The sequence below is a fragment of the Mustela erminea genome, chromosome 19, assembly GCF_009829155.1.
Source record: "Mustela erminea isolate mMusErm1 chromosome 19, mMusErm1.Pri, whole genome shotgun sequence".
NCBI classification, from domain to species: Eukaryota; Metazoa; Chordata; class Mammalia; order Carnivora; family Mustelidae; genus Mustela; species Mustela erminea.
In genome coordinates this window covers 10,286,975-10,298,605 of record NC_045632.1, presented here as the reverse complement: position 1 = coordinate 10,298,605, position 11,631 = coordinate 10,286,975, and the positions used below count along the sequence as shown (strand labels likewise).

Here is an 11,631-nt window from a genome sequence, read left to right as displayed (position 1 = left end):
TTCCGTTCCCAGGGGACCTTCCGGAGCAGCCGTCCTGATGGTACTCCCCGCCCCCAGCCACCTGGTGGCCAGGTACGGACCTGCCCCAGTCCCTGCCTTCCCTGGGGTAGTCCCCGCCCGGCTGGCCGCTGGAGACGGAAGCAGTTTCACCTGGGGCCGTGGAAGAGTGCCCGATGTGGGAACCGGAGGCCCAGGGCTCCTCTGGAGGGTGGCCGGCACCCCGGGGAGCCAGAGCAGGTGCGGGAGTGGGGGGTGGGGGACCCAGCCCCAGGGGCTGGTGGAAATCCTGAGGGAGGCAGAGAAAGGAGGCCGGAACTCCAGGGTCCAGAGGGCAAAAGGGGGAGGGATTTCGATTCCTGGTAGTTTTGAGAGAGAGGGGAACCAGAGGATGGGGGTCCTGGGGAGGATTCTGGAGGTGCAGACTCCAGTCTCGAGGGGGGCCAAGTTCAAAAACTGAATAAGCTTTTTAAAAGGAAGCTGAAGAGTGGGCTTCTCAGTCCTGAGATAGTCGGGGCCTAGAGGGCCCACATTTGGGTGCTTGCGGGGCATGAGGCCCAGACTCCCGGGTCTGAGGGAGGAGGGGCTGGGAGTCTGGACTCCTGGGTCTGAGGGAGGAGGGGCTGGGGGCCTGGACTCCAGGGTCTGAGGGAGGAGGGGCTGGGGGCCTGGACTCCAGGGTCTGAGGGAGGAGGTGCTGGGGGTCTGGACTATTGGTCTGAGGAAGGAGGGAGCGGAAGCTGGGACTCCTACGCCCTCCCAGCCCCTGCTGTCCTGCCCCAGGCCCGTCCCTCTCTTCTGTGCTGAATGAGCTCCCCAGTGCCGCTACCCTTCGGTACCGAGGCCCTGGGGTTCTGCCATGGGGGGCATCAGAGGAGGAGGAAGAAGATGGAGACAGGAATATCCAGGCCATCGCAGAAGCCGCCCAAAAGGAGCTGGAGGAGCCCCTCCCCTCCCGGGAACTGCCCTGGCCCCTGCAGGCCCGCCGGGCACACAGGTGAGTCTCCTGTCCCACCTCGGGCTTGCTGGCGCTGTGTCTCCTTCTTACTGGGTCGTCCGACTCTCCCTGCTTCTCTTGGCATCTTTTGCCCATGCCCTCGTCTCTGCTTCTCTGACTCCAAGAAGTCCTGTCTCCCTGACGCTGGGACTCTTCCCTCGGCCGGGTTCACAGTCTCCGTCTCTGCTCAAGCTCTTTCTCCCTGGGCCTGAAATCTGTTCTTCGTGTTTCCTTCTCTACAGTAAGTCTGTCTCTGCCTCCGGACTCTTCCTTCTTTCCCTCCCAGGTCTGCATGATTCGCTGGGCTGGGGAACAATGAACGTGCTGGCCGCTAGGTCAGCACTGAGAGGTGCCCCCCGCTATCCCAAGCACAGTGTCCTAGCAAACCTTTCGTAAACCTGCTCTGCATAGAGCAGAGTCCTGTGCGTCTTTCCTGAAAACAAAGAAAGCACTGGAACTTCGGGCAAGTGGGGAATACCTGTGGGATACCATATGTTCCCAGAAACAGCAGAACCTAAGAAGCAGGTGTGACGCCCTTCTGAGAATGGGGTCGTGTGTCTGGAAATTGTTTTCTGAACCCCATCGTTCTGGGGGTTTAGGGCGTTTTGTCACACAGCCATGCTTGGTGAAATCTTTGGCCACTAGTGATGGGACGCACCACCCAGCCCTGCTTCTCTTCCTGCAGCTGCGGGAGAGGTCCCCTAGCAACCAGCCCCCACTCTTAGTTGGGGTCCAAAAACACCTCACTTATTTTACAAAAGACACATTTATCGCATCACTTAGGGCATCCCAGGGGTTTGCCAGGGACAGGGACAGAAACCAGATATATATTTATAAATCACAGGATCATACCTTCCTTTTTTCTTTCCCTTTATGATGTTTGCCTACAGAAAAGTGTACATGGCATTGTGTATACACTGAGAGTGTTCCCATGGTGAGCTCCATGGAGGGCAAGAGACACCTCCCTGGGACCCAGAGGCACCTCACATGCCCCATATCACCCCCTTTCTCCCCACAGTGTCTCCTCCCAGACTTCTAGGATGAGCTCTCGTTTTCCTGTGGCACTTTGCCACCGACGAATGCGTCCCTACAGGGCAGGCTGCGTGCTTGCCCGGAGCTCTGTGCGGGGATCCCTGCAGTCTGAGTACCCTACCGGGCTTCTGTGCCTCTTCCTGTTGGCCCGGGGTATCCCCAGTCACCAATATGCTGCCTTTGACTTCCTGGTCCCGCTCTTGTCTTGTTGCTACGTTTGGGTGGTGTCCAGCTGGGGCTGCTGGGCCCTTTCTATTCTGCTCTGAATCTGTTTTCCTACCAGGCAGAGCCATGCCAAGGACCAGAGGGCTCAGAAATCGGGTTCCAGAGGCGAGCAGTGGGCCCTGTGGCTTCGGCGGTCCAAGGAGAAGATGAAGGCGGGCCTGCACACCTTGCAACCCTGGGCGTGGACACTGAAGAGAATCGGGGGTGCAGTGGGGTTGAGGCTGGTGTCTTGGGGCGGGTCCCACTCCTGGGTCTGAGGGAGGAGGGGCTGGGGGCCTGGACTCCTGGGTCTGAGGGAGGAGGGGCTGGGCTCCTGGACTCTGGGTCTGAAGGAGAAAGACCTGGGGGTCTGGACTCCTGGGTGAGGAGGAGGAGGGGGCTGGGGTCTGGACTCCCGGGTCTGAGGGAGGAGGGTCTGGGGGCCTGGATGCCCCAGTCTGAGGGAGGAGGCCCCAGACTCCCAACAGGGAAAGGAGCCCCAGGCCTCTCTGGCTCCCCCTGCAGGCCAGTTTGGCGCGGGCACGGAGTCCTACTTCTCCCTGCTGCGTTTCCTGCTGCTTCTCAACCTGCTGGCGTCCATACTTACGGCCTGCATGACGTTGCTTCCCACCTGGCTGGAAGGGACTCCCCCGGGTCCCCCGGGCCCTAACGCCTCCTCACCCTGCGGCTTCTACGACCCCAACCCCCAAGGCCTGGTCGCCTTCCCCACCCATCTCTTCAACCTGCTCTCAGGAGAGGTGCGTCCCTGGGAGAGCCCCTCTGAGCCTCAGGGCCCCCCAGTTCTGGTCGCCCAACTGCATGGTGTGCTTTCCCTTTGCAGGGTTTTCTAGAATGGTCTCCTCTCTTCTATGGGTTCTACCCACCCCGCCCACACCTGGCAGTCACCTACCTATGCTCTGTCTTTGTCATTGGCCTCCTGGACCTGCTGCTCATCCTTCATCGGTCAGTAACACCGGTCCCCCGGGGCCCCGGGGAGCTGGGCAGAGACTAGTGCTGGGAGAAGACCCCTCCCCAAGGATCTGGAGTCTTGCTCTGTGATCCCTTTCTCTCAGTTGGACTTGAAATCACACTTAAAAATGCTTCATATATGCTAAAGACCAGGGACAACGATGGGCTGTTTCTCCTTCCTGGGGCTTAGGGGTTAGGAGGGGAAAGTAAGATAGTAGCCGAGCAAAGTGACCACCTCTTTTCTGGAGGGCAAGTGCTCTATGGGAAACAAACTGGGGTGGTTCATTCATTCCCACAAGAAATACATTTTGAGCCCCTACTATGTGCCGGCCAGTGTTCTAGACAGTGGGCAAAACAGGACAAGAAACAAACCCGACTGAGTCCTGCCCCGGTGGAGCTGACAGTTTATAAGCTGGAGACAGGTGATTAACAGCCATCCATACATGAGTCAGTGACGGGGCATGTAAGCAGGTGATCAGGGCTCTAGACACAGCAGGTGAGGCGGGCTGCTGTCTTATTAGGTGCCCAGGGCTGCCTCATTGAGACAAGACCTCTAAACAAAGCCGTTGAGAGGGAGAGGGATCGGTCAAGTAAATACCCGGGCAGAGAGCATCGCAGGCAGAGAACACAGCCAGAGCAGGGCAGGAGCAGGGTGGTGTGCTGGAGGTCGCCCTGGGAAGCCTGTGGGCCCAGGGCAGAGTGGGTGGGGGGAGCTGGTGGAGATGCACCTGCTGTCTGTAAAGGATTTGGAGACTTTTGGAGGGAGATGGGACTCCCTGCAGGTTCTTGAGCAGAAGATCACCCTGATCTGATTTAGGTTTTATAAAGGATTCTTCCTTTCTGGCTCTGTGGAAGAGGGAGGGAGGGAGGGAGAAGAAGCAAGAAGGGAAGAAGGAAGGGAAGGGGGTAAGGGATGGACAAGCTTGTGGCAGGTGAATTGTTACAAGGTATTACAATCCAGGCAGGAGACAGTGGCTGCTTGGAGCAGGGTGGTGGCAGTGGCTGATTTGGGGTTTTTCTTTTTTTTTTTTTTTTAAATTGAATTTCTACTCCCCACTCCCAGCTTTCTTGAGATACAATGGACAGAAATAACATTGTGTAAGCTTAAGGCATACAAAGTGTTGAACTGATACATTTATATATTGCAACATGATTGCCTCCATCTCTAGCCAGTGTTGGGAGACAGGAGACATCAGGTCGTTTCTGTATCTTGGCTACTGTTGGTAATGCGGTGAATGTGGGGGTGCAGATGTCTCTTTGAGATCCTCTTTTCATTAACCTTGGATACATACCCAGAAATGGGATTGCTGGACGATATGGCAGCTCTATTTTAAATCATTTTTTGGAGGGGGAGGGAGACCTCCATATTGTCTTCCACAGGGACTCACCAGTTTACGTTCCCAGCAGTACAAGAGGGTTCCCTGCTCTCCACGTCCTCACCAACACGTGTTATGTCTTGCCTTCTTGATGAGAGCCATCCCGACAGGTGGGAGGGGATCACTCATTGGGGTTTGATGGGCACGTCCCTGCTGACCAGTGATGATGAACACTTGCTCAAGCACCCGCTGACCTTCTAGATGTTTGCAGAAAAATGTCTAGTCAGTTTCTCGGCCCCTTGAAAAATTGTTTTTTGCTGTTGGATATTGTCTGTGTTCTTTTTCAATGTTTTTTTCTATTAACCCCACTGTCAGGACTGGCAAATATTTTCTCCTATTCCCCAGGCACATTTGTATTCACTCTGTGCATTGTTTCCCTTGCTGCGCAGCAGATCTGATGCGTGGGGTCGCCCCGCTTGCCCCTGTCTACTTTTGTTGCTTGCGCTCTCGGTGTCCTGTCCAAAAGATCGCCCCCAAGGCAGAGGTCAAAGAGGTCTTCCATCATTTCTGTTTCTAGGACTTTTTTCAGCTTTAGGTCTTATGTTGAGGTGTGTAATCCGTTCCAAGTTATTTTTTGTGAGTGGTGTAAGCGGAAGCGGTTTCATTCTTCTGTGTATGGCTGCACAGTTTCCTTAGCATTTGTTGAAGACTGTCCTCCCCTCCCACTGAGTGTGTGGGCTCCCTTGTCAAATATTCGTTGTCTGTGTATTTTTTTTTTCATTTAAAAAGTATCTCACATATCCAGAAAAATGCAGAAACCCAAGAACAGAGGTTGGTATGTGGCCATCCGTATCAAGAAATAATACCTGACCAGCCTCCAGAAGCCCCCTCAAGACCTCAGGTTGCCACATATCCCCCTGAATTCCCCCCATCCCATCCTTTCTGTTCGCACCATGGACCACTTCCATCTGTTCTGTCCTTCATATAAAAGGGAGACTCTGGATGTATGCTGAGTAGAGCCCAGAGGGTTCCCTACTGCTTGGAGGTGGGGCACGGAGAGGGTGGGAAGTGAGGACCAACCGGTGTTGAGCCTGCACACCTGGAAGGGCAGCGTTGCGGCCGCTGTGAAGGGGAGAGCTATAGAGAGAACCACGTCGGTGGGAATTGTGGCTTTGGTGGGTTGATCCCGAAGTGGCGTTTGGACAAACCAAGGGACTAGTGAGTAGGTGGTCGCACACATGGGTTCTGCAGATGGGTCTGGACTGTAGGCACAGATCTGGGACACACTGGCATTCGAGCAAGATTGGGAGTTCCTCCAGGGGCAGGACTGTGGTCAAGAAGGAAACCAAGGACTTAGAAAAAGTGGAGTGTCTCTTGATGCCATGCCTGGGACATCAGATGGAGGTCCCCCTACCTGGGTACACCTCACCACCCAGGAGCAGAGATGAACAGAGAGAGAGATAGAAAGCAACTTTTATATTAAAAAGCAAGTCAGTGATGTCCGTTCGGGAGCAGTACTATATAGAAAACCAACGGGAGGATATGATGGGGAAGAGAGAGCAGGGATCAGCAGTTTTTTGCTGATAAAGTCCAGATAAGAAACATGTTCATATTTTTGTTCATTTTCCAGCCATACGGTCTCTGTCTCAATTAAACTCTGCTGTTGTAGGACTAAGGCAGCTGTAGAGAATAAGCAACAGCAGCTGTGTTCCAATAAAACTTTATTTACAAAATCTGGTGCTGTAGTTTGCCACCCCCTGGGATAGAGAAAGCGTAAGAACCCTCATTAAAGGGAGCAGTCAGTGAAGGACTGAAGAGGTGACCCGTAAGTAGAGACCAGAAAGAGAAGGAACCAGTCAGGTGAGCAACTAAGACCTGGGCATTCCAGGCAGCAGGAACTGCACATGCAAAGGCCCTGTGGTGAGAAGAGGTTTGGAGTGTTCTGAGCTATGAAAGGCCAGGAGGAGGGGCGCCTGGGTGGCTCAGTGGGTTAAGCCGCTGCCTTCGGCTCAGGTCATGATCTCAGGGTCCTGGGATCGAGTCCCGCATCGGGCTCTCTGCTCGGCAGGGAGCCTGCTTCCTTCCCTTCCTCTCTCTCTGCCTGCCTCTCTGCCTACTTGTGATCTCTCGCTGTCAAATAAATAAATAAAATCTTTAAAAAAAAAAAAAGAAAGAAAGAAAGGCCAGGAGGAGAAGGTGCAGGGACAGTATTTGAGTTTCAGGAATTAGGTGGGGTCGAGATCAGGTGCGTGCTGGCTGGCTGCGCTACGAAGGAGCTTAACTTTCACGGACAGGGAGAAGCTGTGAAAGAGCGTTTAAAGGGCAGGACCATCTGATCTGAATAAAAAGAAGGTTCCACTGGCGCAGGAACAGAATGGATTCAAGAGGGCGCAGGTGGAATCAGAGACTGGGGAGCAGGCATCTGTAATCATCCACTCGGGAGAGGCCGGGGGCTTGCACCAGGGCATTGAGCCTCTTGGCCCACTTTTCTCCGTGTTTTCCCCTCTCTCTGATTCTCTGTCCCCTCCCTGGGTCTTTGCCCCACCCCTTGGAGATCTCCCCTCCTTTCTCTGGGCCTTCCTCCTCTACCCCCTTCTCTAGACTTCTCTGATCCCTCTCTCTAGACCTCTTGCCTTCGTTTACTGTCCCCCTTTCTCTGAATCCTACCCCCTTTGGTCTCCCAGTCTCCCTTCTTAATGTGTCTCTCCCCAGGGTCTTTGTCTTTCTTACTCTGGGTCCCTGTGCCCCTTTCTCTGGAGCTCTGTCGCTATCTGCTGGGTGTCTGTCTTCCCGAGTCGGCCCCTGAATCTCTCTCTTGGTCTCTGACTCTTTCTTTGCTAGGTGGCAGCTCGCCCAACGCCCAAGGTCCTCAGATTCATTTCCCCCTGTGTCCCATAAGAGGGGTGCCCCCGCACTCATGACTGACCCTCCACACCCTGTCTCCTGGCTCTCCCCTCCCTTAGCTCCGTGTCAGGACTCAAACAGACGCTGTTGGCCGAGTCAGGGGCCCTGACCAGCTTCAGCCACCGGGTGTTCACCGCCTGGGACTTCGGCCTCTGTGGGGATGCGCACGTGCGGCTGCGCCAGCGCAGTATCCTCTACGAGTTGCAGGTGCGCTTAGGGATGGGGGTGTACAAGCAGGTAGGGAGGGGGCGGGGCCAAGTACGTGGGCGGGGCCCCGAGAGGGGGTGGGGCTCAGAAACGCAGGACGGGTCTAGGAAAAAGTAGGCGGGGGGGGGCTGAGGGGGAAGGGGCGGGGCCGGAAGCTGCCAGAAGGAGCTTGATAAAACTGGAATTCCGTACAGGGCATGCGCTCTGGGCCTCAGGGCGCGGGGCGTGAGGGGGGCAGGATACAGAGCACAGGTCCAGGCCTCAGGGGGCGGTGCGTGGGAGGACAGGCTGTGGAGCGCTAGCTCAGCCTTCAGAGGGCGGGGCTTGGGGGATACTGGGTGTGGCCTTGAGGGGGCAGGGTGTGGAGTGCTGGGGCGTGGCCTGTGGGGTGCTGGGTGGGGCTGTGGAGGGGCGGGGCCGGGAGATCTAAATTGTCCCCTAGAGGACCAAGGAGGCACTGTGACAAGGATTGTAGAATTCCTTAGAGGGGTGTTGCTGTATCAGTTCAGGTTGACAGAAGGCCTCTGTAGGACCTGGGGGAATTGAGCCCAAATGGACATCTTTCCTGGCCTCAGGTGGAGCTGGAGGAAGCTGTGGTGCGGCGCCAGGCTGCGGTGCGGACCCTGGGCCAGCAAGCCTGGATGTGGTCGGTGCGCATTCTGCTCAATCTGCTGGTGATTGCACTCCTGGGAGCAGCCTTCTATGGAGTCTACTGGGCTACAGGGGCCACTGTGGATCTTCAGGTGTGGAGGGTCCTGGGGGAGAAGGGTCCTGTGGTTCCAGCACTTACACTTCCAAGGTTAAAAGGGACTGAAGTCTATAATTCCTTAGGATCTTAGGAAGAGGGATAGGGTGTACGTTTGGACCTTGGACTTTGGGATGCTGGAGGAAGAGGCTGGGGGAGGATGTTCAGCAAGGTTCTGAAGGACCAGAACCCTAGGGTCTCTTTGCTTGGTCCCTCTCTCCCAGGAGATGCCCCTTGTCCAGGAGATGCCACTGCTCAAGCTTGGGGTGGATTACCTTCCGTCCATCTTCATCTCTGGGGTCAACTTCTTACTGCCACCTGTGTTCAAGCTCATTGCCCCACTGGAGGGCTACACCAGGAGCCGCCAGATTGTTTTTATCCTGCTCAGGTTCTAGCCTTTGGGGGTGTGCTGGGGATGATGGCAGGGCTGGCCTGAAGGACACTGGCTCTGATACATAAGCACGGAAATCCCCAGAATTCTGGACCCAGTGAGATCTGGACTCAAATCCTGATTCTTGTTCACAGAGCTTAGGTTTCTTCATCTGTGAAGTGGGGAGAACCGTGTGTTCCACACTGTTGCGGGTGGCGAGTTTCGGGTGAGCACTGGTCAGTGCTGATTCCTTTTCCCTTCCCCTTGCCAGGACCGTGTTTCTCCGCCTGGCCTCCCTGCTCGTTCTGCTCTTCTCTCTCTGGAATCAGATCACTTGCGGGGGCAAGGCTGAGGCTGAGGAGTGCAAAACCTGTGGCTACAATTACAAGGAACTACCGGTGAGAAGGAGAGGGGCCCCGAATCCTGGGTCTATGAGGGTCCTGACTCCAGGTTTGAGAGGAAGGAGGAGTTTAAGGTGCTAGAAACCCTCCCATTGAGGACAAGGGTACAGATGGTAAAAACAAAAACAAAACAAAAAAACTGAGGCCCCCCATGCCCCAGAGAAAGAATTGTTAGGCTCTCACACGCTTGTGATTTGGAGACCTGGATACTTGCGCCTCTAGGTGCCAGGGTCCTGAGGTCTTCCTGACCCATGACTTCCTTCCTCAGTGCTGGGAGACTCGGCTGGGGCAGGAGATGTACAAACTCCTGCTGTTTGATCTGCTGACTGGCCTGGCTGTCATGCTGCTCATCCAGTTTCCTCGGAAGTGAGAGCCCCGCCCCTCACAGTGCCCCACCCCCTTCTCTAGCCCCGCCTCTGCTCCATCTCTTTGCCCTTTGTCCGCAGACCCCTCCCCTCCATTACCTAGTTACTTCCCTCTGCCCCCGCCCCTACCTCTAGCCCGCTGGGGTCGACCTCTGGACACACCCACTCCAGGACTTTGAAAGCCCCACGCCTATTCGATTTCTTGACTTCCGATTGGTGGGCGGGACGGCAGAGGCGGGGCAATGCGGGCCACCACGCCTCTGACTCGGCCCCGCCCTGTCCCGCCCCCAGACTGCTCTGCGGCCTCTGTCCCGGGGCGCTGGGTCGTGTGGTGGGAACCCAGGAGTTCCAGGTGCCCGACGAGGTGCTAGGGCTCATCTACGCGCAGACGGTGGTCTGGGTAGGGAGTTTTTTCTGCCCTTTACTACCTCTGCTCAACACGGTCAAGTTCCTGCTACTTTTCTATTTGAAAAAGGTGAGGAGTGTGGCGGATGCCTGGGTCCTGGAGGAGGATGGAAGCAACGGTCCCCAACTACTAGAAAGAGGAGGGGTCTGGAGGACAGACTCCTAGATGTGGGAGGAGGAGTTTAGGGCGTCTTAACTTGTCCGTCCAAGGGAAAAGGGGACCCAAACTCCCGGATCTGATGGCAGAAAAGGACTAGAGCCTTGCGGTTCCTGACTGAGAAGGGGCCAGGACTCCTGGGTGATGAAAAAGGACAGGCTAGGACTCACAGTCCTGTGTCTCCTTCTCGCCACAGTTCACTCTTTTCTCCACCTGCTCCCCGGCCTCCCGCACCTTTCGGGCTTCCACAGTGAATTTCTTTTTCCCCTTGGTCCTTCTCCTGGGTCTGGCCATCTCCGCTGTTCCCGTGCTTTATAGCCTTTTCCTGTAAGTGTGAGAGGCGCCTGCCCCCGCCCCCTCCACCCTCATCCAGGATTCTGAATCGCCGCCATCCTTGAACACTGCCTGTCTCTGCGCTCTTCAGGATCCCACCTTCCAAGCTGTGCGGTCCATTCCGAGGGCAGTCGTCCATCTGGGCCCACATCCCTGAGTCTATTTACACCCTCCCGCAGACCGTCCAGGACTTTCTCTTTTTCCTGGGGACCCAGGCTTTTGCCGTGCCTCTTCTGTTAATCTCCAGGTGAGGGAGCCCAGACTCCTGGATTTGAGTTTGTGTGCCCTGGGGACCCCACTGCCTCTTTCCAAGGGAGGAGGGGGCTGGGTCCTGGACTCCTGGGTCTGAGGGAGAAGGGAGCTGGGGGGCCTGGACTCCTGCGTCTGTGGGAGGAGGGAACTGGGGGTTCCACACTCCTGGGTCTGAGGGAGGAGGGAGCTACGGGGTGCAGACTCCTGGGTCTGAGGGAGGAGGAGGGACCTGGGAGCTCTGGATTCCTGGGTCTGAGGGAGGAGGAGGGAGCTGGGGGGCCAGGGTCTCCTGGGTCTGAGGGAGGAGGAGGGACCTGGGAGCTCTGGATTCCTGGGTCTGAGGGAGGAGGAGGGAGCTGGGGGGCCAGGGTCTCCTGGGTCTGAGGGTCCGGATCCCTGGTTTCTAAGGAGCCATTACCCTGAAGATACTCCAGGAGCGTTCTGGCTTCCATTTGTCTCCTCTAGCATCCTGATGGCATATACCTTGGCCTTGGCTAACTCTTACGGACGTCTCATCTCTGAGCTCAAACGCCAGATAGAGACGGTGAGCCAGACTGGGTTCGTGGGAAGAGGTCCTGGTTATAGAAAGAAGTAGCGGGGGAGGTCTGTCTCACCTCTACTTCTCTTTACCCTTTACTCAGGAGGCGCGGAATAAGGTCTTCCTGGCACAGCGCGCCGTGGCCCTGAGCTCGGCCAGAGGGCCTCTCTGACCTCCCCAGCCTCCCTTTGTAAGTCTCCGGCACGTCGTCTCTAAGAGGAGAGAACTGGATAAGACCCCAAGCCCTCACAGCCCTGGAATTCGGAGATTTCCGGGGCCCTGGAGCTCCCCAACCCTGCCAGGTCCCTCACTCTCCGGCAAACCTCCTTCGCGCGTCAATAAAGGCAGCACAGACTTCAGAGCACTCCTGGTAACTTGCATCCTGAGGATCGGGCTGGGGGAGGGTGAAGAGCAGGACACAGGCCAATCAAATGTAGAG

The 11,631-nt window shown here is 56.2% G+C and overlaps 1 protein-coding gene across 2 annotated transcripts; it reads left to right on the top strand.

Moving 5' to 3' along the window:
- The first annotated feature begins 79 nt into the window (after window positions 1-79).
- TMC4 (transmembrane channel like 4) lies at window positions 80-11,551 on the top strand. Of its 2 annotated transcripts, XM_032324434.1 has the most exons (15): window positions 85-237; window positions 781-994; window positions 2,310-2,455; window positions 2,756-2,988; window positions 3,072-3,193; window positions 7,479-7,626; window positions 8,202-8,369; window positions 8,596-8,759; window positions 9,013-9,139; window positions 9,411-9,508; window positions 9,799-9,982; window positions 10,266-10,396; window positions 10,494-10,649; window positions 11,120-11,198; window positions 11,296-11,551. In XM_032324434.1, the coding sequence occupies exons 1-15, from the start codon at window positions 174-176 to the stop codon at window positions 11,362-11,364; spliced, it is 2,103 nt and encodes a 700-aa protein (XP_032180325.1). In that variant the 5' UTR covers window positions 85-173; the 3' UTR covers window positions 11,365-11,551. The 2 variants fall into 2 exon arrangements, with proteins under 2 accessions (XP_032180326.1, XP_032180325.1); XM_032324435.1 differs by lacking the exons at window positions 10,266-10,396; window positions 11,120-11,198; window positions 11,296-11,551 and having other exon boundaries at window positions 80-237; window positions 10,494-10,643.
- Window positions 11,552-11,631: the final 80 nt, after the last annotated feature.